General features: G+C 34.6%; 1 protein-coding gene and 1 non-coding gene across 2 annotated transcripts; both read right to left on the minus strand.

Annotated features, from left to right (window-relative positions):
• Positions 1-2,354: 2,354 nt before the first annotated feature.
• Positions 2,355-3,034, minus strand: LOC107963875 (wall-associated receptor kinase-like 22). The gene is made up of 2 exons (XM_041076094.1): positions 2,759-3,034; positions 2,355-2,672 (listed from the first exon to the last, which is right to left on the minus strand). Exons 1-2 carry the CDS (start codon positions 3,032-3,034, stop codon positions 2,355-2,357), a joined length of 594 nt encoding a protein of 197 aa, XP_040932028.1.
• Positions 3,035-16,114: 13,080 nt separating this feature from the next.
• On the minus strand, positions 16,115-16,221 carry LOC121207270 (small nucleolar RNA R71). Its single transcript, XR_005902362.1, has one exon. It is a non-coding gene; the product is annotated as a small nucleolar RNA R71 (small nucleolar RNA).
• Positions 16,222-27,733: the final 11,512 nt, after the last annotated feature.

Raw genomic sequence — 27,733 nt, forward strand, 5'->3', positions numbered from 1 at the left:
GCATGTTATGGCAACATAGCGACTCCACCATGAACTCTAGTTTCAAGAGTCGATCTATTTTAGGGTTTGGTTTTTAAGGTTTTTGTTATAAGCGTGGTTATATTTGTTGTAAATTGTCATTCACTTTACACATGAATTTGATCCTCTTCCCTCATTTGTCCTATTAGGAAGAGTGGTCTTGGGCTTTCATGTGTTCCTTTCCATAGCATCAATTATTTTTTTAAAATTGATAGTATATTTATCATTTATTTATTTCTTGAAGTGTTTGTATGTCCATATTTAGAATTCATTAAAAGTAATATATATATATATAATGTTCAATGGTTTAAGTTTTTTTTTATAAAATCAATAGTAAAAATAATTATAATGCAATGTTGTTTAAATCATATCGGACTATCCAATTAGACTGGTAATCGATCGAGATACCGATCCAAAAAAGTAAAAGATAGGCGATCTGCAAACTGAGCTAAAAATAGTTGAACTGATTGAATCGTATTCTATAATTATTAATTTTTTTATTTTTATAAAGTTTTTAATAATTTACTTGATTTAAATTGAACAGAATGAAAATCAACGGCTTGATTGGTTCGATCATTGATCCGATTTTAAAAATATTAATACAATATTTAACTTGAATTATAAGCTTTTTGAAATTATGTATTAAGATGTTGAAATTTAATTTGCTCCAATTTAATTGGATTCTTCAACTTAAAAATAACCAAGCTTATTTAAGCTAAATCCAAGTAGTTTACAACTATAGTATTTAATATTACTAGCTTTTAATGTTACAAGTATTGTGTGTGATTTTGTGTATTTAATAATTAAATTAATTTTTTTAAAGATTTTATTTTTAATTACATTAATTAACATAAAATAACATTTCTTATTTAAATTATTAGATATAATTAAAATATATTAATTTATTATAAATATATATTTCTTAAATTATTTTTGTTAATGTTAAACAATTATATATATAAATTGGAAGTAATGGATGCTCAATTATCTGTCAATATGCAGCCTTGATTGGATTTGTGTTTTTGTATGTTTCAAATAGTTTTCTTTGGCTTTTCTCTGTTTGATGTTATTCTGTCAATATGCTTCACTTTTTAGGCTTTCGTATCTAGTTTGTTAACTTCATTCTTATCATGTTATGACTGCTTAGCGACTCCATTGGGAACTCTGGTTTCAAGTTCAATCTACTTTAAGGCTTGGTTTTAAGGTTTTTGTTGTAAGTTGTATGTGTGAATTTATTAATCAATTGATGTGAATTTTTCTTTCTGTTGCTTACGATTATATTTGCTGTAAATTGTCATTCACTTTATACATGAATTTGATTTTGTCCTATTTGGAAGAGTGGTCTCGGGCTTTCATGTGGCCATTTCCATAGCATAAATTGTTTTTTAAATCCATTGTAAATTTATTATTATTTTTATTTATATCTTGAAGCGTTTATATGTCCATGTGTATTCAAAAGTAAAATATATATTGTTGTATTGTTCAATTTTTTTTTTAAAATCAATAGTAAAAAAATTATATTGTAATATTGTTTAAATCATATCGAATTATTCGGTTAAATTGAGAATTAATCGAGATATTGATACAAAATGGTAAAATTTAGTTAATTGATATATTATAAATATATATATTTCATAAATTATATTTTGTTAATGTTACACAATTCTCTCTTTTCTCTCTCTCTCTCTATATATGCTGGAAGTAATGGATGTTTAGTGTTGACTTGTCCCATCCAATTCCCCTATATTTCAATATGCGGCCTTGATTGGATTTGTGTTTTTATGTTTCAAATAGTTTTTATTGGCTTTTCTCTGTTTGATGTTATTTCCTTACTTAGTTGGATGTTTAATGCTGACTTGTCCCATCCAATTCCGCTAGATTTTTATGGCAAGAGAAGAGACTAAGCTAGTTTGTTTATTTGCAGGGAAAATTTGAAATAGAATATGATCAATCAGAGGGGTTGTGACAGCAGTTGAAATTGAAGGTTCGAGAGTTGTTGATAGAGTAGTAATGGCGTCGGAGAAAAATGGCGATAAGGGTATTCAGATATCCGAAGAAGAAGAAGTTCAACAAAAGAAGGATGAAGAAGAGCAAAACGAGATTTTACCTTTCTTTTGATTTATGGTATCCCTGTTTGGAGGCCTTTTTTTATTAATGAATTCAAAAGAAAAAAAATAAACATATCCAGAACTTGTATAATAAATTCCTTCAAGAGGTCAAATAACATTGAGTGAAATAAGTATGAATTCTTGGGCAACCACAAGACTCCACCAATGTGACAAATAGAGAAGCTAAAGGCTATCTATCAAGAGAAATTGTTTCAGGAGTGTTGAAATCTAGAAAGATGAATTTAATGGAAAAGTTTCACTGTTGGTTGTAATTGTCCTAGACATTGAACAACTTGGATTGGTCTCCCATGAATGGATTATGTCATCTATTTCAGATTCTTCATCCCCATGGTCTTCAATAATATTTCCACCTAAAGCTTTATTCAACTCCAGCTCCATTGCTACTTGTTTCATGGTGGGTCTTTTCTTTCCATTAAGATTCAAGCATCTTTTTGCTAGCAGAGCCACACCTATTATCTCCTTCTCTGGACCATCCTTCACTACCATTGGATCAAGAATGTTAAATAAGGAATTCTCCTGCATTGACTGCAAAAAATAAGATACCAAGCTTCTCACTGACTCTGATTGTTCTACGGAGATGGGTTTTTTCCTGTTAAAAGCTCAATAAGAACAACTCCAAAGCTATAAACATCACTCTTCTCTGTGAATTGACTTGATCGAAAATATTCCGGATCCATGTATCCAAAAGTTCCTTGCACCCGAGTGGTTAGATGTGTTTGTTCAAGTGCAACTGATCTTGAAGTTCCAAAATCTGATACTTTTGCCCTATATTTATCATCCAAAAATATGTTACTAGATTTGATGTCTCGATGATAAATAGGAGTAGAAGCAGCTGAATGCAAATAGAACAAGGCATTGGTAATTTCGATCGCAATTCGTAAACGCATTTCCCATGTCAATGGTAATTCTTCATTTTGGTTATGAATCAGATCGTATAATGTACCATTTGGGATGAACTCATATATCAATAGAGGAACTTCAGCTTCTAAACAACACCCTAAAAGCTTAACTACATTCCTATGATTAATTTGACTTGTATAATTTACTTTCAAAAGCTCACGAGGATCATCAAAAGCAACTTGAGTTGCTTAAGAGTGAAAAAGCTCACTCTAACAAAGTTTTAGAAAGAGGAGAAAGTTCAAAACAAAACTTTGTTAAAAATAGGTTTAATTTCTATAAACATAGAAGTCCTCAAAATTTTTACAAGAGATAAATCATTAAAAGTGTATGAGTCCTTAAAAGACTCGTAACTTCTCAAGATAGAAGCTTGATTTCAAAATGGACACCCAAAAAGACTAAAATTATAAGAACTAATACTTATGCTAAAATTATAAGAACTAATACTTATGGACCCAAAAGAATTTGGGCACCAAAAATCAAATCTTAATTCTATGTCTGTAGGAAAAGGAGCATTGCTTTGAGGTGGGTTATTCAAAGAAAAACTTATGGTACCTCGATAGTGGATGCTCAAGACACATGACTAGTGAAAAGAGTCACTTTATCGATTTGAAACCAAAAAGTGGAAGAGAAGTTACATTTGGTGACAACTCTATAACAAAAATTGAAGGAATAGGCTCTATTAGTAAAAACACTTCTATCATTATTGAAAATGTCTTGTATGTCAACGGTCTTAAGCATAATCTTCTAAGTATTAGTCAATTATGTGATAAATGTTTTAATTTCATATTTGAGTCTAAAGACTATAAAGTTATTGACATTGCTTCTAATAAGATTATGCTTGTAGGGCATAGGATAGAAAATATATATATGGTGCATTTAGATGATATGCATAACTCCAGCTTATGTCTTATTGCTAAAGCTCACTATATATTTCATAACTCAAGTGTTAATCTATCATATCTTATGTAATTGTATGGAGTATGTACTATGCTAAATTGAGTAAATGTAGAAGTGCCAAATTATCTTAAATGCCAAATTATCTTAAATATATGTATGTGATATATGCTAGAATGACTATGTATTTGTTATGCATATGATCCATTAAATGAAGCATGTATTAGCTCTATATGTTATCAGATTTAAAAATATCGTACTTGCTATAAATGGTTGATTGTGGGTGTATAATAACATCTTTGCGTTGTAGTTATTCTACACATTCACTGAGCTTGTTGAAGCTCACCTACTTTTTCCAACATATGCAAATTAGTGACATTATGGTGTGGGCAGTGTGGTTTCCAAGGGAGTGATCCAAGAAAGACTTTGTAATTCTCGTAGGTTCTCATTATTTATATACGTATTGGGGAAATAGGCAACATGGTATAATCATTATAGATTTGTTGAATTCTAAACATTTTTAGTTGGTTTATAAGGATTTCATGTTGTTATTATTATGCTTAGAATTATAGACATTGATGTTGGCATGATGATTCTTTCTTGGTCACGTTTTGACGATTTAGACTGATAAATTAGCCATTGAATGAGTAATAAATAAAGTACTTGATACATGATGCTTAGGAATTTTTGTGGAATGAATTATTTACTCTTATATGTTGCATTTTTGGTTATTACTCTTATATGTTGCATTTTTGGTTTCAATAGCAGATGTATCGATATTTGGGACTTAAAATCGGTACCTCTGTAATTTAAAATGTACAGAAAAACAGAATACGGCTTTGGTATTGATACCTTATCTTGAATATCGATACTTGAGACTAAAGTATCGATATTTCATAGCAGGTACCGATAATTTTCGATAGTTGGGATTTTGGTTGAAAAATAGTATGCAAGTTTGGTATCGTTTTTCCAAGTGGTATTGATACCACTGAGAGAAAATATCGATACCTTAATGTTAGTATTGATACCTACAATCACATTTATGAATTTTACTAGATGGCGACATGTTTCTAACTATTTGTAAAACTGATTAATGTATGATTTGCTTGTAACAATGATAATTATCTAGTTGAATGAATTAAATTCTATATGAACAGATAAAAAAAGAATGGGTTGCTTAGATTAAGCTTTCTACTTGATGTACTCGAGATGAGATGCTGGTGTGACATCCCGTATTTGGGCTTGGTGATTAGGCCTGGTATAGGGTGTTATAAAAGATAAGGAAACCAAACCTTAATTATTTGAATGTTTGGGTTGTACATCTATTGTCAAAGTAACACCTAAACGTAAAAAGTTAAGTAAAGAGAAATTCAATGCATATTTATAGGATATGTACATAACAACAAGGCATAATGAAATTTCAATTAATACTATTATTGAGTCAAGAATTGTTATTTTTGATGAAAATAAATTTAGCTCTATTTCAAGAAACCATTGGAACAAGTTGATAATAATGATGAATCTTGTCAAGAATTAAGAGGAAGTAAAAGGATTAAAAAGACCTAAACTTTTAGATCAAGTTTCATTATTTTCCTTGTAAAAGGTAAAGGTGAAAGTATAGGAAATAAGATATGTCATTGTTATAATACGAAATCTAATTTTATTATAGGTTATATAAAAGTGGTACCTAAACTTGTCCATTTCTCCCATATTGGTACTTGTGATTTTTTTGTCCCAGATTGGTACTTGAACTTCTTCTCCATCAACTAGTTTGGTAATTTTTTTTAACGTTCTTAAGTTTGGGACAGGTGACAGAATAGAGTTGTGACACGTGGTAAATGATGTCATGATGATGTCATAATCTAAAAATATATATTAAATATCAATAAAAATATTTTTAAAAACTATGTCTAGTTTTTTCTTATTTCCTTGTTTTTCCTGATATTCCTTTCTTATTCCTTCTTCCTCTTGTCACTTTGTCCTTTTTCTTTCTGGGTTCATTCAACATTTCTGGGTTCTTTTGAAACAAAATTTAATGTTTAATGTTTAATGTTTCTAGCATCACCCTTTGAAGTTTGATGTTTAATGTTTTAAGTAAGGAACTAGATGGTCTATGGTTATTGATCCATTTCCCGTTTGATTCTAATTTCATTTTTGTTCCATGTTTCTGTGGATTTGAATACAAATTGAAATTAAAATCCTAACTTGGTGGTCGTTACCTAAATATTCGGATTGATTGGAAATTGAAGAATGGAAACACAAAACCATACCGATCTGTTTGATGTTTAAGAAAGCGTATTTGGACGAAGATGGCCAAGTTAGTGGAGTCAAGGCTGTTGCCTTTCTAAAAGGCTCCAATATGCCTAAACACATTCTCGCTCTAGTTTTTAGGAACTCCTATTAGAAAAGAAAATCTAGACTTAGAACACCTATCAACCCATTCAAAAAAATCTAGAAAATTAACATTACAAACAAAACCCATAGACATTAACATAACAAACAAAACCCAATAATCCATAATAACACAAAATAAAACAAAAAGAAAATGATGAGAAGCAAAACAAAACCATGACTCATTTAGGGTTTTTGGGTTCTTGAGATTGAAAACGTGATGAGAAGAGGCCATGGTCAAGTTCCAAGATGATTCAATGATAATGGCTCAGTTCGACGTTGGTGAGTAGTGACAGTGAAGCGGAAACCAGAGCCTTTGAAAACAAAATATAAAGTAGAAAAGAAAAGAAGAAGTGGGAGAGAGAAATGAATGGTGGATTGTTTCGTGCTTCTCCAATTGGTAACGGCATCAAAGTGGAAGTAAGATGACCAACAGAAGAGAATCTCAATAGGATTTCAAGGAGTTTTTTGTAAAAATAATTCAGAGGAAATGAAATAGCAGGAGGAAAAAGTTGACCAGAGAACAAACGTCGGTGACAACGCCAAAGTGCGACTGTGGTACATGATGGCAATGACTAGGGTTGGGAAAGAGAGGTGGAGAATTAGAAGAAAAGAAAAGAAAAAACAAAATGAAAACAAAAATGGGAAAGAATAAAAGAAAAGGGAAAAATGAGAAAATGAAATAATAAAAGAAAAGGGAAAAACGAGAAAAGGAAAAAGGAAATTACATCATCATGGTGTCATTATGCCACGTGTCACAATCCTAGTCTACCACCTGTCTCAAACTTAATGGCTTTAAAAAGTTCAGGTACCAATCTAGGACAAAAAAAAAACCGTAAGTATCAATCTGAGAGAAGTGGAAAAGTTCGAGTACCAATTTTATATTTAACCCTTTATTGCATTTGAAGATACAATAAATCTCAAGACTCCGATTTTTGGAAAGAGGCTATAAATGATGAGATAAATTCAAGAATGAGAAATCAAACTTGGACCTTAGTTGATCTTCCACCAAGGTTGTAAATAGATTTCAAAAAGAAAATGAAGGTCGATGAAACCATTGATAAATTTATAGCAAGGGATTTAAGTTCATGGTATTTAAACCTGTAACAACCCGATTTCAAGTTGTGTTGAAAAATGAGGTTTCAAAACCCTAAACTATCTTTTGTGTTATATATGATGGAATGAATTATAATTTGATCTAAATCTTCATGCCTCATTCTTGGTTTCTTCCATTCATTTTTTCCTTCTTCCAAACAACACATATAATATATAACAAAAGTAATAATAAAAATAAATTTTGGAGAAGAACGGTATTTGATATATATTTTTGCAAATTCGAACTAAGATATTTCACCTGGAAAAGAAATCGTGACTGTAGTTGTTTTGTGACGTCAAAAATGATGTTATTATGATCAAGCACACACCTAGCTTTCATGATCCTCACTATTGCTACCTTAATCTACGGTTTTCGATATTCCTTCGCTCTACATTTGGTTTCTTGATTTTCAAGTTCCGACTCCCTTTGCTCAACCAGTGTAACACCCTAAAACTTGGCCTGAAAGCTCGATTGGATTTGGAGCGTCACCATGGTCACCAAAGTGACCCGTTCGATCATTTAATCATTAAAAATTATAACATAAATTTTAAAATTTAATGATGCTCAATCAATCAATAAGTTCTAAAATAAAACCAAAGTAAACAAGTTGACCAATTTAACAAATCCTATGTACATGTCAAACTATACTATTTCAAGGGTTTTTACGAATAAGGATTGTGGAAATTTTTTGGCGATGCTATCTATCACAAACTTAAAAACTATCCATTACATGCACACAAAATAAAAGAACTTGAGCATTGTGCTTTACAACTCAGTGGTGATCCAATACATTTTAAACTACCAATACATATAGTTAAAACAAAATCATTCTATAGTAATTTTCTAACACACAATACAATCAGAAATCAATCACAATATATCATTTAAAATAATAATTAGACATTGCCAATGCATTAAAAAAAATAACGACAGCGTTTCAATTCAATGCTCAACTTCATTTAATCATTTCGCCCCAGAAACACGAGGAAAGACATTTGGACACATGAGTTTCCAACCGAACACCAAATGATCGATGAAAATGATGCAATCGCCAACAATGACAATATTTCATCGCATGATAAACATGACTTTATCAATGGCCAACCAACACACCAATCTCGGGCACTCAAGGCATTCCACACAATGAACAATAAGCAATGATGGGAACCCTTACGCTCTATGGCATGCCAAGTATATCTAACAAATTTCCAACTAGCTTTACTGGGCATTTAATCATTTATTAAAATAGTAATAATTTTCAGAAATTAATCAATTAATAAAAATAACAATTTAACAAAATAGCATACATTAAAAATAATTTAATAAACTATTACATGAAGTGAATTTCGAATGCAAGGAATCATAGAATCACAATCACCAAGTCAATATTTTAACTACAACATTAGATAATTTAAAATGCAAAGGATCACAAATTGTAATTCTAAGCTTCCGTTGCTTAGGAACAATTAATTCAGAACGAGTTTCACTTTCAACGAGTGGTCTAATTTTTTGACTTCAATAGAAAAATATAGAAATTTATTAAAAACAATTTTAAATTATCAATTCTATAGAGATTAGTCTAATTGCACATCTAATTTAGACATAATTTCAATTTATCCATTACTCGAACATTAATTATCGTACACCATGTATACATGTATAGACTCAAATAAATTAATATTAGCTTTAATATAAGCACATTAATCTAAAAACTCTGGCACATTTACCTCATCCTCAAACAGTTAATTAATCTAAGTTTAACTCAAATCATCTTAAGTTGCAATAAATTCAATATAATTATTTCTAATTAACCCAATTAGAATTGATTAGCTTATACCGATTAATCTAAACTGTTAAATTTAAAATTAGACTAATTTGAAACTAAGCCACATGAATTGTAACTAAACTTAACTTAGAAACAATCCAAGTTAATATAGTCAGTTTATTCTAAACAAATTTTAGCTATATGATTAATCTAAACAATTTTTCAATAAATCAAACTTTAATCAAACTAACTAATCAAACAAAGTTTCATAACTGGACCACTAACCAAACAATCTTTTTTTTTCTAAAATTAGAATAAATCACATATAAAACCAAATCTGCCCAAAAATGATAACAAAAACAACCAACAATATCGTTAAATCTAGTAGGGAGTCACAATAATATTAAGCAAGTGCAGCAACTAAACCAATTTTAATGGTCACTTACCAGAGACGACTAACAACAACCATATATAGAAGTAATAAATGACAACCGGCATCATCTTAGAGCACCAAATTTTGGTGCCAGACGGCAACTATTTTAGCCAACGATCAGCGGCAATTTTTGATTGGAGCGAATATAGCAGTATTTTGGAGACAAATGGTGGGGAGAATTAAGGCAAGCGGCGCAACAATAAACAAGGTTTTTCGATGGTGATTTTGATGGCAATTTGGAGGCACTTAAAGACAGTAGCTGAAGCAAACAACAGCAGAAAAATCATGGAACTGGTGTTGCAAAGATTTGAGATTAGCACAACGGGCATAAGAAAATTGACGGCTATAATTAAGAGCTGATCCACAAGCACACAATAGGCTAAAACAACAAAAAATTGAAGCTAATGGGCACCCAAACAATAGGCAGCACATTTAGATTGCAAACAGTGCAAGGTTGGGCAACAAAATTGAAGCAAATTAAATAGCAAATCAATAACAAAAATAACCAGTAACAGCTAATTAGAGGCTGATTGATAAATAATTGGTACAACAACCATTCGGAAAATTGAAACAATTATTTGGCATCAACTAGCAAGGCGCAACAAATATTTGAACAAATTGGCAGAAAAGAGACTGAAACTTGCGGCAATGGGAGAGAATAAATAGAAATTGAAGGTTGAGGACTTCTAATTGAAGTCTCATTATCAATTTATCTAATATAAAAAATCCAATAATAGTCCTAATAATTCTAACAAAATCCTTATATACTAACCTCATTTCAGTTAAACTAATAATAATAATGATAAAACACAACAAATGTGCCTGATTGCCCATTGTATTTCTTTTTTCGTTTGGTAATTAATCACATTAAACCTCATACATTCTTCTCATCTCAAAATTAATCCTCAATTTTAAGGCATTTCAATTTTTTCTTTTATTACAAATTAATTCAAAATCCAATTAAAAGCCCAACAATTCCAAAAAATCCATAAACAATTACTAACTCCGAAAATAAATTTCTGATATTAAATTCGCTTTATGGTAAATCTCACGGTATTCAATTGGAATTTTGCGAAATCCGACACCGAAAATTTTGGAGTGTTATAGCCACAACGCCTATCTTGGCATTTGCAAAGAAAGTTATTACCTGATACATTTAAATATTTTGGGAAAGAGAATTTAACCGAGTTGCTCACTGTATTCCATGCATAAATGTGAGTTGGTGAAAGTTATTATACAATTACTGTAACATTATTGATTTTTGTTTACAAATTGGCAATAACTTAGATTGCTAAACACATTAAGAATCCGTGTTTACCATGCATTGTTGTGGTCTAAGCACCTTGACCTTCATCCAGTAGAGGTTAGTACATAGGAGCAATATTAACACTACTATATAGGAAGAGATAAACGATGAGAAACAAATGTGAAATATCCGAAACTTATGAATAATGCTTAGATCAAAAAACTTATCATTCTCAGTGAAGTACATGTCAATATATACAAGAAGGATCAACTGGTTAACTATAGCAGAAATCCTAATAGACTTAATCGATATAACAGCAAGTTGGTTTTCTGAACTACAGTGAATCAAATTAACTTCCTTTGATTGTTTAGCCTCTCTAACAAAATGAAATTTAATCTTAAAATGCTTGGTTTTTCCATGAAAAACTGGATTTTTGGCTATGGCAACAGTTGACTGATTATCAACTCTAATCTCAATAGCTTCAGCTTGATCTTCATTCAAATCACATAAGAGTTTCCTAAGCCAAATGGCTTGATTAACAGCTACGGTAGCAACCGTGTACTCTGCTTCTACTGTGGATTGAGCAACAGTTTGTTGTTTCTTTGAACTCCAACAAATGACCCTAAGCCTAGAGTGAAGAAATAACCAGATGTATTCTTCATGTCATCAATGGATCCTGCCCAATCACTATCAGAATACCATATCAACCTGAGTTCTTTTGCATTCTCAAATTTCACTCCATAATCCAAAGTCCCTTTCACATATCTAAGAACTCTTTTGGCTGCCCTAAAATGATCAACATTACAGTAATGCATGAATCTAGAAAGAAGACTAACAACATACATGATATCAGACCTAGTAGCTGTCAAGTAAAGCAGACAACCGACAAGACTTCTATATTCTTTCTTATCAACTCTTTCATGGATGCTATTGTTGGTTAGTTTCTCACCTTGAGCCACTAGTGTGCTAACTGTTTACAAATTGACATGCAAAATTTGTTTAAGATTTTTAAGGAAAAGGCCTGCTGACTTATGAAGATGGCATGATCAGTTTGATTCACTTCCATGCCAAGAAAGTAAGTCATTTCCCCTAAGTCAGTCATTTCAAAAACATCTTGCATCTGCATTTTAAACTCATCAATTAGCTCCCCTTTACTTTTAGTTACCAATAGATCATCTACATAAAGTGACACTATCAGCAGAGTTTCGTTCTCTGATTTCTTCACATAAAAAATAGGTTCACTAACACTCTTCTCGAACCCGAGACTAGAAAAATATGTATCAACTCTGTCGTACTAGGCCCTTGGTGCCTGCTTTAGACCATATAAGGCCTTTTTCAGCCTATAGACTTTATCCTCTTCATCAGAAACCTTGAACCCATCTGGTTGCTCTATGAAGATTTTTTCTTTGAGGAAGCCATTCAAGAAAGTAGGTTTAACATCTAACTGATGCACTCTCCACTTCTTTTGTGCAACTAAAGCAAACAGAAGCCTTATTGTATCTAACCTTGCAATAGGGGAAAAGGTTTCTTATAATTCAATACCATACTGTTGGTTGTATCCCTTCACCAGAAGTCTTTCCTCATGTTTGTTTGGAGAACCATCAGCATTGTATTTGACCCTAAACGCCCTTTTCACACCAATAACTCTCTTCTGGTCTAGTCTGGTCTGGTCTATCTACCATTTCCCAAGTATTATTCTTGTGTATCATCTCTATTTCAGCTTCCATGGCCATTTTCCAACAATTTTCTTTTGCAACCTCATTAAAACTTGAAGGCTCCAGTATTGCCACATCACATCTTTGATAGATGTCAGAGATGGTTTTTATGCCTCTCACAGGTACATCATCAAATTCATCACTAGTTAGCTCTTCTTCTCATCAACTGGTTGTAGATTACTGTCTTGTTGGCTTTTTTCACACAATTTTGCATCTGTACTAGTCCATTTCCATACATTTTCCTCATTAAATTTCACATCCCTGCTCACCATGATCCTTTTGGTGAAGGGATCAAAAACCCTGTAGCCTTTCTTTGTGCTGCTGTAACCAACAAAGATCCCTGGCACATATTCTTTCTCAAGTTTGGTTCTCTTCTCAGCTGGAATAAGTGTATAGCAGACACAACCAAACACTTTTAGATGTGAAACTGTTGGCTTGAGTCCAAACCAAGCTTCAAAAGGAGTTTTTTCTCTGACAGCATTGGTTGGCAGTCTGTTGAGTCGGTACATTGAGGTGTTCACAGCCTTAGCCCAAAACTCACTTGGTAATTTGCTTTCAAATAGTAGGCATCTTGTCATATCAAGTACTATTCGATTATTTCTTTCACTAACTCCATTTTGCCGAGGAGTATAAATCGTTGTTAGTTGATGTTAAATTCCAGACTACTCACACAACTTCTGAAACTTATCTAACAGGTACTCAGTGCCATTGTCTGATCTCAAGGCCCTAATCTTGCAACTTGATTGATTCTCAGCTAAAGCTTTGAACTTGCTAAATACTTCAGGTACTTCTGACTTCTGTTTCAGAAAATTGGCCCAGTAAAACCTTGTATAATCCTCTATAAACAACACAAAGTATCTGCTGTCATTTAAAGAAGATGTCTTCATTGGTCCACAAATGTCAGTATGGACCAATTGAAGTTTGTCTCGAGTCCTCCATGCTTTGTTTTTTGGAAATGGCAGTCTCACTTGCTTCCTAAGTTGACAAACTTCACAAACTGTGTTTTTGACCTCAACCTTGAACATGTCCTCAACCAGATTCAATTTGTGCAGCAAACCAAGTGATCTATAATTGACCTGGCCTCACCTTTTATGTCATAAACTAGCTTTATCAACAAGACTAGTATAGGCTTTCTTTTCCAGCTTATTCATATCCAGCATAAAGCATCTCTTAGTCATGGCTACTGTGACTAGTTCTTGACCAAATGTGTCTTCAATAACACATGAGTTATTCATGAAAACAAGTGAATAACCCTTTTATATTAATTGACCAGCACTAAGCAATTTTTAGTCTATATTAGGTACAAAAAGAACATCATAAATTTTTTTGTTACTTGAATTTGTGTTTATCACAACATTGCCTCTGCCTCTGGCCTCAATAAGATTTCCCTCTCCAATCCTGACTTTGGACACAAAGCTTCAGTCAAGAACTTTGAATAATACTTCTTCTGATATGATAAGTCGTCATTTATACATATTTTTATCCCACGCTTAGCACATTTTTGGATGAATTATCATTAGATTTGTGGAATTTGATGCTCCTAATCCTTTAATTTCATGTTTTATACTTAGGTGAGTATAAGAGAGTAAAAAGAGCAAGAAACGGGCCAAGAACGGAGAAAATGGGTCAACGTGGGAAATCAACACGGCCTGGATTTCCTCACACGGGTAGACCACACGCCCGTGTCTATTTAATAGACTGTAACACGGTCTAAGCCATACCACACGGCCATGTCTATTTAGCAGACTCTAACATGGCCTAAGCCACCTCACACGGGCATGTCCCTGTCGAGCTCATATCTAGTTCTATTCGGAAAAGGTCGCTTTTGAAGGTTTGGAGGCATACTAAAGCCTATATAAACACCCCAGAGGCACCAAGAGAAGACACATAGAGTGAGAGGTAAGGAACTACTCGAAAAAAGTCGATTGATCCATCTCAGAAGCCGGATTCTCCTTCAAGACTGTAGATCTCCCTTCAATTTCCTTCAGGGGTTATTGGGTTTCTTTATATTTTGTTATCATTATTCTTCTGAGATGTTTTCTTTTACATATATAAACTAAATCCCCTAAATACCTAAGGGGGATGAAACCTAAGACGGATCTTGTTATTATTTTTTGAATTATATGATAAATACTTGATTTGTTCTTAATTATGTGTTCTTAATTCTTGCTTTAATATTCCAGGATATTGATTCAAGTATTGATGTGCTTATTCAGAGGAGCAAAAGTCCCTGTCTAAGAGTAGATCCAGCATAATTAAGCGGAGTTGATTGCACCCCTAGACATAGGGCGACATAAATCTGCCGGATTAGGGTCAAACTTAAAAAAGGAATCCATAGATCGAGTTAATGCAACACTAGGGGTTTTAATTAGAAAGAGATTTCAATTAATCAACCTAGGTTAGACGTTGTTAGTCTCGAAAGAGATAATGATATAAATTAAGGATTTCTACGGATCGAGTCAAGTGAATAAATCGTCTAGTTCAGAGTCAAATAACAAGTGAAGTCTAGGTGGATTCATCCTTGGGTATTGTCCAAATCAATTAGTTTTCCCAAAAGTATTTCCCCAATTTATTTCCTGTGTATTCTTAGTTTAGTTAATTAGTTTAGATAAAGCAAATCCCTTTATTTTTAGGCTAGATAATAAAAAGAAGGTTAATACTAGTACTTTTAGTTCCTGTGGGTTCGACATTCCAGTCTTGCTATAAGCTATACTACTGTTCGATAGGTTTGCTTGCCTTTATCATGATAATAGTAGTTTTCAGGTACAATCAAACAATAAATATAAAACTTATCACGCACATCAAGTTTTTGGCGCCGTTGCCAGGGAACTAAGATATTAGGAACGCTTAATTTTTATTACTTTAACCATTTATTTTATTGCAATTTAAATTTTATTTTTGTTACTAAATTTTATTTTATTTTATTTTGGCAGATTTTTATAGTTTATGACTGGAAGAAACCCGTCAGGACCATTACTTTTTGATAGTGAGATCAAAAGCATATCTCGCAGAAACCAAAAAGAAATAAGGCGAAACCTACGATACATATAGGAATGGCAAGAGGACAATAGTAAAACTACAACCGAGGGGATGGCTGAAAATCAGAATAATCAGCTACCTCCTGTGGTTGCCGCAGATCCAGTAAATCAGAATCCTGCTCCTCGTACTATGTATGGTTATGCTAAACCTACTTTAACAGGAGCCGAATCGAGTATAGTTAGACCTGCTATTGCTGTAAATAATTTTGAACTGAAACTAACACAATTCAAATGATACAACAGTTTGTTCAGTTTGATGGTTTGCAGGACGAGGATCGAAACACTCATTTTGCGAATTTTCTGAAATTTTACAACACTTTGAAGATCAATGGCGTTTCTGACGATGCCATACACCTTCGGTTGTTCCCATTCTTATTGAGAAACAAAGCTAAACAGTGGTTGAAATCGTTACCACGAGGGTCAATCACTACTTGGGAACAAATGATCGAAAAAATTTTACTTAAATATTTTCCACCGGCTAAAACGACTAAACTAAGGAATGATATCTCTTCTTTTGTGCAGATGGATCTAGAAACCCTGTATGATGCATGGGAGAGGTACAATGACCTATTGAGAAGGTGCCCTCACCATGGGTTACCTCTATGGCTGCAGGTTCAGGCTTTTTACAACGGTGTGAAGCCCTCAACAAGGCAACTTATCGACCCAGCTGCAGGTGGAACTTTAAACAATAAAACACCTGAAGAGGCTTATGAATTTATTGAAGAGATATAACTGAATAACTATCAGTGGCAAGTCATAAGAACAAAGCCGACAAAAGCAGCCAGTATTTTCAACCTCGACGCGGTTACTATGCTGTCTAACCAGGTAGAACTTTTAAATAAAAAGATTGACGGTTTGTATAGTTCTATTCAGGTACATCCAGTGATGAGGTGCGATTCAAATGGAGGAGGAGTACACACAGAATATCAATCCTTCAACCGTAGCCTGGAGGAGGAACAAGTTCAATATATGGGTAACAATAATTCTAGACCTCAAAATAACCTATACAGTAACACTTATAATGTAGGTTGGAGGAACCATCCCAATTTCTCGTGGGGTGGCCAAGGAAATCAAAGGCCACAACATCTCCCAGGTTTTCAACAACTACCCTACCAGCAGGAAAAGAAGCCGAACCTTGAGGAGATGCTAACGAAATTCATCTCGGTGTCAGAAACTCGTTTTCAGAATACCAAAACAGCACTTAAGAATCAACAAGTGTCGATCCAAGGGCTCGAAACTCAGATAGGCCAGCTTACTAAATTGATTTCTGAACGACCCCAAGGTAGCTTACCGAGTAACACTGAATCTAACCAAGGGAACAACTCAATGCGATTACCGTTCAAGATGAGGAAGGGTTAGTTGAACATGAACCAGAATCGAGGCAATAGGAATTGTGTTAAGTAAAAGTAAAGGTGAGGTGGACCACAGTGGGCCAAAACTGGTAAGTAGAGAATATAAACCTCGAGTGCCATACCTCAGTGCGACAAGGAAAGACCACACGGATGAACAATTTGGTAAATTCCTTAAATTATTAAAGAAATTACACATTAACTTACCGTTTATTGAAGCTCTTTCACAGATGTCAAACGCAGTTAAATTTTTAAAGGAGATTTTAGCAAATAAGCGAAAGTTGGATGAGGCGTCGCATGTAGAGTTGAGCACAGTTTGCTTAGCCGTTCTACAGAATAAGCTACCCAACGAGTGGAAAGATCTAGGGAGTTTTACGATTCCTTGTTTAATTGGTAGTTTAAAAGTTAACAATGCTTTGGATGATTTAGGGGCTAGTATTAATGTCATGCCCTATACAATGTTTAAACAACTAGGTCTTGGGAAACCCAAACAAACTAGGATGAGCATTCAATTGGCAGATAAAACAATAAGATTTCCTAGGGGTATTATTGAAGATGTACTTGTTAAAATTGATAAATTTATATTCCCAATTGATTTTGTTGTTTTAGACATGGAAGAGGATAGTAACGTGCCTTTGATTTTAGGACGACCCTTTTTAGCAACTGCTAGAACTATTATTGACATTGGCACAGGAGAATTGACACTTCGTGTAGACGATGACACGATCACCCTCCAAGCTCGTGATTCTGCTAAAATATCTAGCAATCAAGATGATTTTTTAAGTTCGGTTAATAATGTTACAACTCAAACTTCTTTGCAGGAGCCCCTTAGGAAAAACATGATGGAGCCTAACCCATGCCACGAAAATAGCCCGACTCACGAAGAACGAAGACTTCAGATCGATGAACTAGATGAATGGCGAACACCTGTCAAGGAGAAACCAAAAGCACACGAAAAATTGAAGCGACACCACGATAAGCATAGGGATGAAACAAAGCAAATTAAAGTTGGGGACAAAGTATTGTTAGATGAAAATGACCCCCGAATTGCTACTTTAGAGCACAATACGGACAGAACGATTCCCTTCACGGTAATGTACATCTTCCCACGCGGTACAGTCGAGGTAACACATGCTGTATTAAAAAATTTCAAGGTAAATAATACTCAACTCAGACTTTATTTTGATAAAATTGATAGCAGAGGTGAGGAGTTTCAACTCCTCAATCCACTGTAATCATACGAAATTGAGGTAAGTCAAGCTTAGACTATAAATAAGTGCTTCTCAGGAGGCAAATCGAGCACTAACAGTGTTGATTTCTTTAAAATTTTAGTTTTTAACATCTGAATCATTAATTGAGTCCTTGAACATAGGTTTTCCAAATCCACACGACCAGGCACACGAGTGTGCCTTAGCTCGTGCTCATACCACGGGTGGTGACACGGCCGTGCGATACTACCATGTGACAATAGAGTAAATTTTTTCCCCAAACACGAGATTCGATACGTTTCCACGACTGTAGAACATAGCCGTGGGCAATCCTGCCAAATCAACATGGGCGTGAGACATGCCCGTGTCTATAAGCTGTGGTAGAAACTAAGAAATTAACACAGGCATATGACACGACCGTGCCCAGCACCCGTGGTTGAAGCTGTCAACATAACACGGGCGTGGGAGAAGCGAATGAAGTAGGACATGACTGTGCGACACGGCCATGTGCACCAACACTCCCAAAGAACACGGGCATGGGCCGAATTCTAGATGAGCCCAAATTTGAAAATCACAAAACACACGGGCTGAAATAAGGCCACACGAGCGTGCCACATGGCCGTGTGCCCCAAAATCTATTTAAACCCCCACTATTCCTCATCCCCTTCCCCAACACCCTAACCCTAGCCGCCACTTCCACCATGGCCGTCGCCGCCTAAGTCCCGACCATCATCCAAAATCCATCATTTCTCCTCTTTTTTCTTCCATACACATCAAAATCTTCTCTCTTTTCCTCCTTCCCATACACATTCCTTTTTTTTCTCTCTTTTTCCACTCATCCCACGCCTCACCGTCGCACCAGCACCATCACGCCATTGCTCCTCCGACCACCGATCCTACACTAATGGTTTTCTCTTCTCTTTTACTTTCTTTTGATGCTTACTATCATGATTTTACCCTATTACTTACATTTTGCTATTACTTGCTTATCATATCATCCTCATTCTTAGGATCTATTTCATCTATTTTGTGTTGAATTTAGTCATGCTATTACTATGCCATTTGCCATAAAATTTCTATCGTCAAGTTAGATTGCTTTTGGTTGAATCTTGTTAGTGTCATTAGTTTGGTTGAATTTGTTAGTTTAACTATATTCATGATTAATTCCTTTTTTTATTTTTTTAATTTGTTAGCATATGTTATCTTCTCCGTTCTTCTTATAGACATACCATGTCAAATCCACGTGGGAAAAAGACAACTGACCCCTCCTCAAAGAAGCGAAAAGGAGTAGCATCCTCATTGGGTCCTGCCATCGAGATCCGACACCCATTCCTTCAATTTCCACCGGGGCCCCAGGAGGAACTATTTCAGATACTATGGGCCCGACCCCTAGGTGTGGGCCTTTGCATCGATTGGACCGCTCTAGATAGATCCAACTCGCTGATGTAGTCTGGGCTATCCTGACTACTGACCCATGGGGGCTTTTCTTCGAGATCATTGAGCCGACATACCTCGAGCTCACACTAGAACTCTATTCGACCTTCCACCTTCAAGCCGTTATGACAGAGTTCGATGCTCCTAGAATGGTCCAGTTCCATCTCGGAGGTTTAGTTTTTCAGTTGAACGTGCCTGAGTTCGGTGTCGCATTAAGGTTATATACGGAGGAGTTCATGGACGACGGCGACTTCGACAGTCTCCATCGCTATATCTATTATTCTCATTCAAATTGCTGGAAGGCCTTAGTCCCTGCTTCGGCCACTTATGACCCTAATTGCTCCAAGGCATCGACTCTTGCCCCATCCCTGAGATACTTACACACCATCCTAGCCCACACACTGACAGGACAACGAGAGAGTACCGGTGTTGTCAACACTAAGGACGCCTATTTTTTATGGAGCATGGTGCATGGGCACGTATTCGACCTCACCTATTTTATCGCCCTCACCATTTGCCATCAGATAGAGCGGTATAGGAAGGGTGTCATTTCTATCGGCCCTTATATGACTCACCTGGCACGGTACTTCGGTCTCCTCAACATGGCGGCGCAATCATCCTTCCTCACCTTCATCAGCCAAATGTCACCATAGAGCATCTCGAGTATGCTCCATGTGAGGATGATCGAGTGACAACGTGGATTTGATCCTCCTCAGTACCGCCTCATCCAGTCAGCCGAGCTGAAGGACCCAGAGGACATTGCTGATGATGTCCTTCAACCTCATGAGAATCCACCACCACAGCCACCACCTATTCATCATCCAGTTCATGCGGCTGCTTCACTCTCTGACATCTCTGAGTGCCTCACTCGATTCGAGCAGCATTGTTTTTAGCGCCTTGATCACATTGATGCAACATTACATCAGATTTGTCAGCACCTTCACATCTCATCGCCACCCCCACCTTGCAAACCATCTGGCAATGAAGATTTTTGAAGATTTTTTTATTTTTATCTTTTACTTTTATCTTTATTTATATTTTTAAATTACTTTTTTATTTTACTTCTCTTTAATACTATTTTTACTTCATCTTTAGGGTTTACAATTTATATTAAGCAATTTATATTTTTTGCCAATTTTTTACAAGTAATCATGCTACTTTATATTTCCTAAAGAATTATTGATTCTATCGCAGTTATGACGAGCTTCAAAGCTCACTATTACTTAGGAACTTGCAACTTCACTGGAAAAAGTCCTCCACGGCTACCATGCCCTGCTCGACCATGACCTTAGCTACCACTAGTTATAATATTCTTTTGGCACAGCACTTATGGACTAACAACCTCTATCACCATTGGAGTATCCTCCTCCAAATCTCACCATTGCCTTAGCCGATTACTTTTCATAACTCCAATTCAAGGATTCCATTTAACATTTAGGAAGTTTCACTTCTCTCCCTATCTTATGATCTTATATCTATATTTTTCAGTAAATCTATCTTTGTACATTGAGGACAATGTACATCTTAAGTGTGGGAGTTTATTCATATCATTATCAGAAAAATCCCTGAATTTTGTCTTATTCTCACGTGAATCACTCATATCAATATTAGAATGAATTTTGATTAATTTATGATTTTTATTGATATGTCTTGAATTAAAACATAGGCATTTATGCATTGATTGATCAAGCTCTAAGGAATTAGAGAATCAAACATGATAAGCTAATTTTTGAGAATTAAAAAAAATTAGGTTATTTCCTTAAGTTAAGGCATTATCTTGAAGTTGAAATTTACAGGATTATCATAAAAAAGCTAAAATTTCTGTGAGATCTTGAGCCTTTAGAGCATATATTATTTCTTTCATGCTCACTTTTATTGTTGCTATGAGTGTGTCAATACTGATTTGTTATTCTAGAACTTGCTTCGATTATGCATGTGACGACCACACCATTTGATTTGATATGTCAAGATGATAAAGGTACTTAAGTTTAACCCACTCACTTCATAGAATCTACCTTCATAATTAACCCTTAGTAAACCCCTTTGAGCCTAACAAGTCATTCATTGACTTACCCCCAATATTAACCCATAACCCATTATTATTGAAATCCCCTCAATTAGTTTGATCCCTATTATTGTCGAGATTTGATTTAAATAAATTGCTTAGCTATGTTTTATTTTTGATAGTTAGCAAAGTTCTATGTTACTTGATTTGTTCTAAAAAAAACCACGAAATTATGTAATTCTTGGATCAAAACGATGTTATCCATGAAGAAAAGCTCAATTCTAGGATCATCTAATTAGGAATGTAATTTGTTAGTTTTATTATTTTTTTAGTTAGGTAATTTTTCAATTAAATCTCGATTCTAACCTTCTCTTTTAGCTTGTGACCACAACCCCTAACCAAAGCCATATTACAACCCTCTAAAGACGTTTTGATTGATGCAACATCTAAATATATAGTGGTGGAGATTTGATTTTCATGTAAGCTTATGGTAATAACTTTTCATATTAACTGATGAGTGCTAAATTTATTGTCCTTAAATACCTTGAGTGATTTGAGTGAATCTTTAGTGAGGATGTTGAATTCTATAATATTTTGAATCAAAGGTGATTACTTAGATGAGGGGAAATACCTATGTTTTCGTGATAAAATGCTCAACTTGGAATGTTTGAAACTTTGATGTTCTTCTAGTTGAATTATCAATGTATGATTACTTATGGATTATTATGAGATATTATTGATAGGAATTATAAGTTGAGAAAAATGAATTCTTAATTGTGAATTGAGGATTTTGCTTGAGGACAAGCAAACGCTTAAGTGTGGGGTATTTGATAAGTCGTAATTTATACATATTTTTATCCCATGCTTAGCATATTTTTGGATGAATTATCATTAGATTTGTGGAATTCGATGCTCCTAATCCTTTAATTTCATTTTTTATACTTAGGTGAGTATAGGAGAGTAAAAAAAGCAAGAAACGGGCCAAAAACAGAGAAAATGGGTCAACGTGGGAAATCAACACGGCCTGGATTTCCTCACACGGGTAGACCACATGCCCATGTCTATTTAACAAACTGTAACATGGCCTAAGCCACACCACACAGTCGTGTCTATTTAGCAGACCCTAACACGGCCTAAGCCACCTCACACGGGCGTGTCCTTGTTGAGCCTAAATCTAGTTCTATTCGGAAAAGGCCACTTTTGAGGGTTTAGAGGCATACTAAAGCCTATATAAACACCCCGGAGGCACCTAGAGAAGACACATGGAGTGAGAGGTAATGAACTACTCGAAGAAAGCCGATTGATCCATCTTAGAAGCTGGATTCTCCTTCAAGACTGAAGATCTCCCTTCAATTTCCTTCAGGGGTTTTTGGGTTTCTTTATGTTTTGTTATCATTATTCTTCTGAGATGTTTTCTTTTACACATATGAACTAAATCCCCTAAATACCTAAGGGGGATGAAACCTAAGACGGATCTTGTTATTATTTTTTGAATTATATGATAAATACTTGATTTGTTCTTAATTATGTGTTCTTAATTCTTACTTTAATATTCCAGGATATTGATTCAAGTATTGATGTGCTTATTCAGAGGAGCAAAAGTCCCTGTCTAAGAGTAGATCCAGCATAATTAAGCGGAGTTGATTGCACCCCTAGATATAGGGCGACATAAATATGTCAGATTAGGGTCAAACCTAATAAGGGAATCCATAGATCGAGTTAATGCAACACTAGGGGTTTTAATTAGAAAGAGATTTCAATTAATCAACCTAGGGTTAGATGTTGTTCGTCTCGAGAGAGATAATAATATAAATTAGGGATTCTACGGATCGAGTCAAGTGAATCAATCGTCTAGTTCAGAGTCAAATAACAAGTGAAGTCTAGGTGGATTCGTCCTTGGGTATTGTCTAAATCAATCAGTTTTTCCAAAAGTATTTCCCCAATTTACTTTTTGTGTATTCTTAGTTTAGTTAATTAGTTTAGATAAAGCAAATCCCTTTATTTTTAGGCTATATAACAAAAAGAAGGTTAATACTAGTACTTTTAGTTCTTGTGGGTTCGACATTTCGATCTTGCTATAAGCTATACTACTGTTCGATAGGTGCGCTTGTTTTTATCGTGATAATAGTAGTTTTCAAGTACAATCAAACAATAAATATAAAACTTATCATGCACATCATGATGCCATGTGATGAGTGCAACAACTATCTACTAACCAGTCTCTTTGGACTTTACTTGAAGTTGTAAAACAGGATGTAGTGAAAACATGCTCCTCTTGAGCTTGAATATCTTTAGCAGCCTGTACTTGATTCTGCTGTTAAGTTTGTGCCCTTCCTTTGTTCTTGAAAACTTTTTCAATGTGTCCAAATTGTTTGTAGCTCCTACATTGAATATCAAGCCTGTACCAGCAGTACCTCTCCAAATGTGTGGATCTTTTGTAGTGAATGCATGGTGGGAACTTTTTCTTCCCAGCATCCCTATTTGATTTCTCCCTCTTGTCAAGACATTGTTTCTTTCCTTTGTAGCTCGAACTTGAGCTTTCTTTGGCTTTTGCTTGGAAAGCTACTTCAGGATACTCCTCCATCCTGTTGGCCCTTCTTTGCTCTAGTGCATACAGAACATTTATCAACTTAGACAATGAAATGGTTGATAAGTCTCTCGAGTCTTCAAATGAGGAGATTTTTTACTCAAATTTTTCAAGAAGAGTTGTAATGACCTTAACAACAACTCTGCTCTCACTGAAATCATCTCCAAAGAGCCTGATATTGTTGACTGTTGCCATTATTCTATCACAGTACTGCTTGATAGTTTCAAACTCTCTCATCTTCAAGTTCTCAAAATCCCTCTTGAGGTTGATCAGCTGCTGCTGCCTGGTTTTGTCTAACCCCAAAAACTCTTCCTTCAGCTTCTCCCAAGCCTATTTTGGAGTGTCATAAGCCATTATCCGAGTGAAAAAAATATAAGACACTCCATTTTGTAAGCATGACATTGCTCTGTGCTTCTTAGCACACTCTTCACTATGTTTTCTAATTTGTGCAATAGTAGGATTGGCCCTCAGTGGAGCTGGTCTGGTGTCATTCTCCACCACATTCCACAGGTCATGTGCTTAGAGGTAAGTCTTCATCTTTACTACCCAAATGTGGTATGTTCACCAGTAAAGACAAGTGGTGGAGGTAGTGTAAAACTTATATTGCAGTAACAATAAAAACAACAACTTCAGTTTTTTTTCTTTAAGGTTTCTCGCAAAACAGCTGCCAACAACAAAGGCCCTCAAAAATGACAGGCTCTAATACCATTTACCGGTGTTTTGACAGTAAAACAAAGGAGAAAAGAAATAAAGAAACAGATGCAAAAAATTTGAACAAGAAGAAAACTGAAAAAATCTTATCTGATATCAAATTTCATTAAGTTAAACATATAAGTTACAAGGTAGTTACCTAATGTATAACAGTTCCCACAAATTACTTGACTAAAAACATAGCTTAAATTACACACAAAATGCAACTGACATATAAGCTATTACATCACATTGGAAATCATTCAAATCACGAGGACTAAAAGTACTAGTAATTACCATTTTCCTATTATTTAATTGACAGATTGGAGTGATTGATTTAAACTAAAATTAACAAAATTAATTAACTAAAGAACTTAGCAAAAATAAATCAAGAAAATAATTGAATAATAACCAAGAAGTGGAATAATACCTAGGAAAAGATCCACCTAGACTTCATCTGTCATTATCAATATGAATTAAACAATTTCTTCACTTAATATCTTGATCCGTAAAAATCCCTAAATTATGTTATTATCTCTTTCATAACTAAGAGAAACTGACTTTTGGTTGATTAATAGAAATTTCTTTCTAATTAAAACCCCTATTATCACATTAACTCAATCTATAGATTCCAATATTAGATTTGAATCTAATCTGGTATATTTATGTCATCCTATATCTCGGATTGTATGCAACTCCAGTCAATTATGCTAGATCTACTATTAAACAAGGACTTTTCCTCCTCTAATTTAAGCACATTAAACATGAATTAATACTTTAATAATATTTAAATAAGAAATAAGCACACATAACTTAGAACAAGATTTTAAGTATTTATTACGTAAAAACAAAAATCAAATAACAGAATTTATCATAAGGTTCATCTCTCCTAGATATCTAGAAAATTATTTCATAATTGTAAATAAAAACATCTCTAATATAGTATAACCACAAGAAATAAATAGACTCGTAAAAAAACTTCAAAGAAATTAAAAGGAGGCCTTCAATCTTGATGAAAATCTGCTTTAGAGTCAACTTCAATGGTGTTCTTCAAGTTGTTTTCTATAATAATCTTTGATGACCCCCTATTCTCTTCTATTTGGTATTTATAGGTCTTAAAATGCTGGAAAAAGCTAAAAAAACAATAGGTTTTTCTGTGTATTTGGAATGTGAATCGTGAAATAGACACGGTCTGACATATGGCCGTGTGGCAGCTCGGATGGGAAGGCCCAGCCCGCGTGGCTCCTGAAATATACTCTAATTGTTTGATTTTCGCTCCTTTTTCTCCCAAATGCTCTGCTAAGTATAGAAACATAAATTTAAAGGACTAGAAGTATAAAATTCACCAATTTGCATAAATAGTCATCCAAAAAGGCATTAAGAACAAGATTAAAACATGCTACTTTTATCACTTATCAGTTAGACAATTTCTTTTAAAAAAATAAATGTCATTAGAAACTAATTTTCGGTCTCTATTTAAAAATAAAAAAATAATCTAAACTAGAGTAGGATATGTGTAAAGAGTTAGAGACAAATAAAATGGCTAGTTGAGCTTTGACCCCTAATTTGTTATATGTATATATTTTTTCAAATTCTTTAAACTATTTTTATAATAGTGTTATACACTAATGATCTCTAACCCTAAATCTAGATAAGATTTGAGTCGCTTACCTGTGATCTGATCAGGCCCCACCAGATGGAAGTTGTCTGAGATGTACAGTGAAAGAATTGCAATGGAAGGTCACAGTATCAGCATGCACGAGCCAAGGGGAGTACTCAATCTCAGTTCACAGATATCCAAAGAGTTTACATGTAGGTGTTCGTGAGGTCTGGTAGGCGATCCAGAATGCTATACGTATCCAGCATGCCTGACCCCTATTCAGATCATTAGTACTATGAATAGTGGGATCAAGTCCATGAACAGTTGAGTTAAATCATGAACAATAATAGTATCTATAAATACCCGATTGTCCCCTACAATGGGACACAACAGAGAATTACTCAACAATGGGTATGGTGAACATGGAAAAACTTCCCTACTATCTCCCTATCTGTATCCATTGGGGTTGTGACCCTCCAAGAAGTATAAGAACACATTCCTCAACACTAGAAGGTCTTCAATAACTAGGGAACTGCCAACACGGAGCCTTTTCAACTGAGTATCACCACTATCTATCTTGACAGATCTCTTGAATGAGCACATGTATCAACTTGGTGTAGACCACTCAGTAGGAAAGCCAAACCCACCTATGAGCTTGCATCTCACCCTGATATACTTTCCCCAGTTTAACCGAAGGTTAACATATCGGTTCACGATTATGGTTTCACCTTTCTTACAGAGAGAAAAGTAATAAAAACCTAACGAGTTTCCTCGATTTTAGGCCTTTAACAGGTACAAGCTCTGGAGAACTGTGAGTGAAGGTCATTTATTGAGGAGACGACAATCAATAAAATATGCCACCGCAATCCATTAAGAGAACCCACAAAGTTGACTTGGAGCAATCTAGTACTTTTGGAGTAGATGGAAAAAAAATAGATTTATGGGCAGATGAAACCCGGCTTCCAACGCGTGGGGGTGACCAAGAAACTGCCATCACTGGTGTCATTAAGCCTATGCGACCCCCCAAGAACCGAGAATTCATAAGTAAAGTTAGAGATTAATTGAATCTCCCATGCACAGAAAGCTCAACGCATCTCTTCATCTTTTGTAGTACAGATGGAAAGATTAGCCTCAATAAGGACCTTGGAAATGCGCTTTCACGGTGGCAACGTGGAATTAGTTGGCTATGAGCTCCTTTTATTCTTGACATATCTCTGACGCAGAAAGAAGAAAAA

Source organism: Gossypium hirsutum, chromosome A09 (genome assembly GCF_007990345.1).
Source record: "Gossypium hirsutum isolate 1008001.06 chromosome A09, Gossypium_hirsutum_v2.1, whole genome shotgun sequence".
Taxonomy (NCBI): domain Eukaryota; kingdom Viridiplantae; phylum Streptophyta; class Magnoliopsida; order Malvales; family Malvaceae; genus Gossypium; species Gossypium hirsutum.

Bases quoted from the DNA above. Each gene is read 5' to 3' on its own strand.
- LOC107963875 (XM_041076094.1), bottom strand. From the start codon at position 3,034: ATGCGTTTACGAATTGCGATCGAAATTACCAATGCCTTGTTCTATTTG. The intron at 2,673-2,758 runs GTTCTTATTGAG...TATTTTTTGCAG, and splicing joins ATGTTTATAGCTTTGGAGTT to TCAATGCAGGAGAATTCCTT.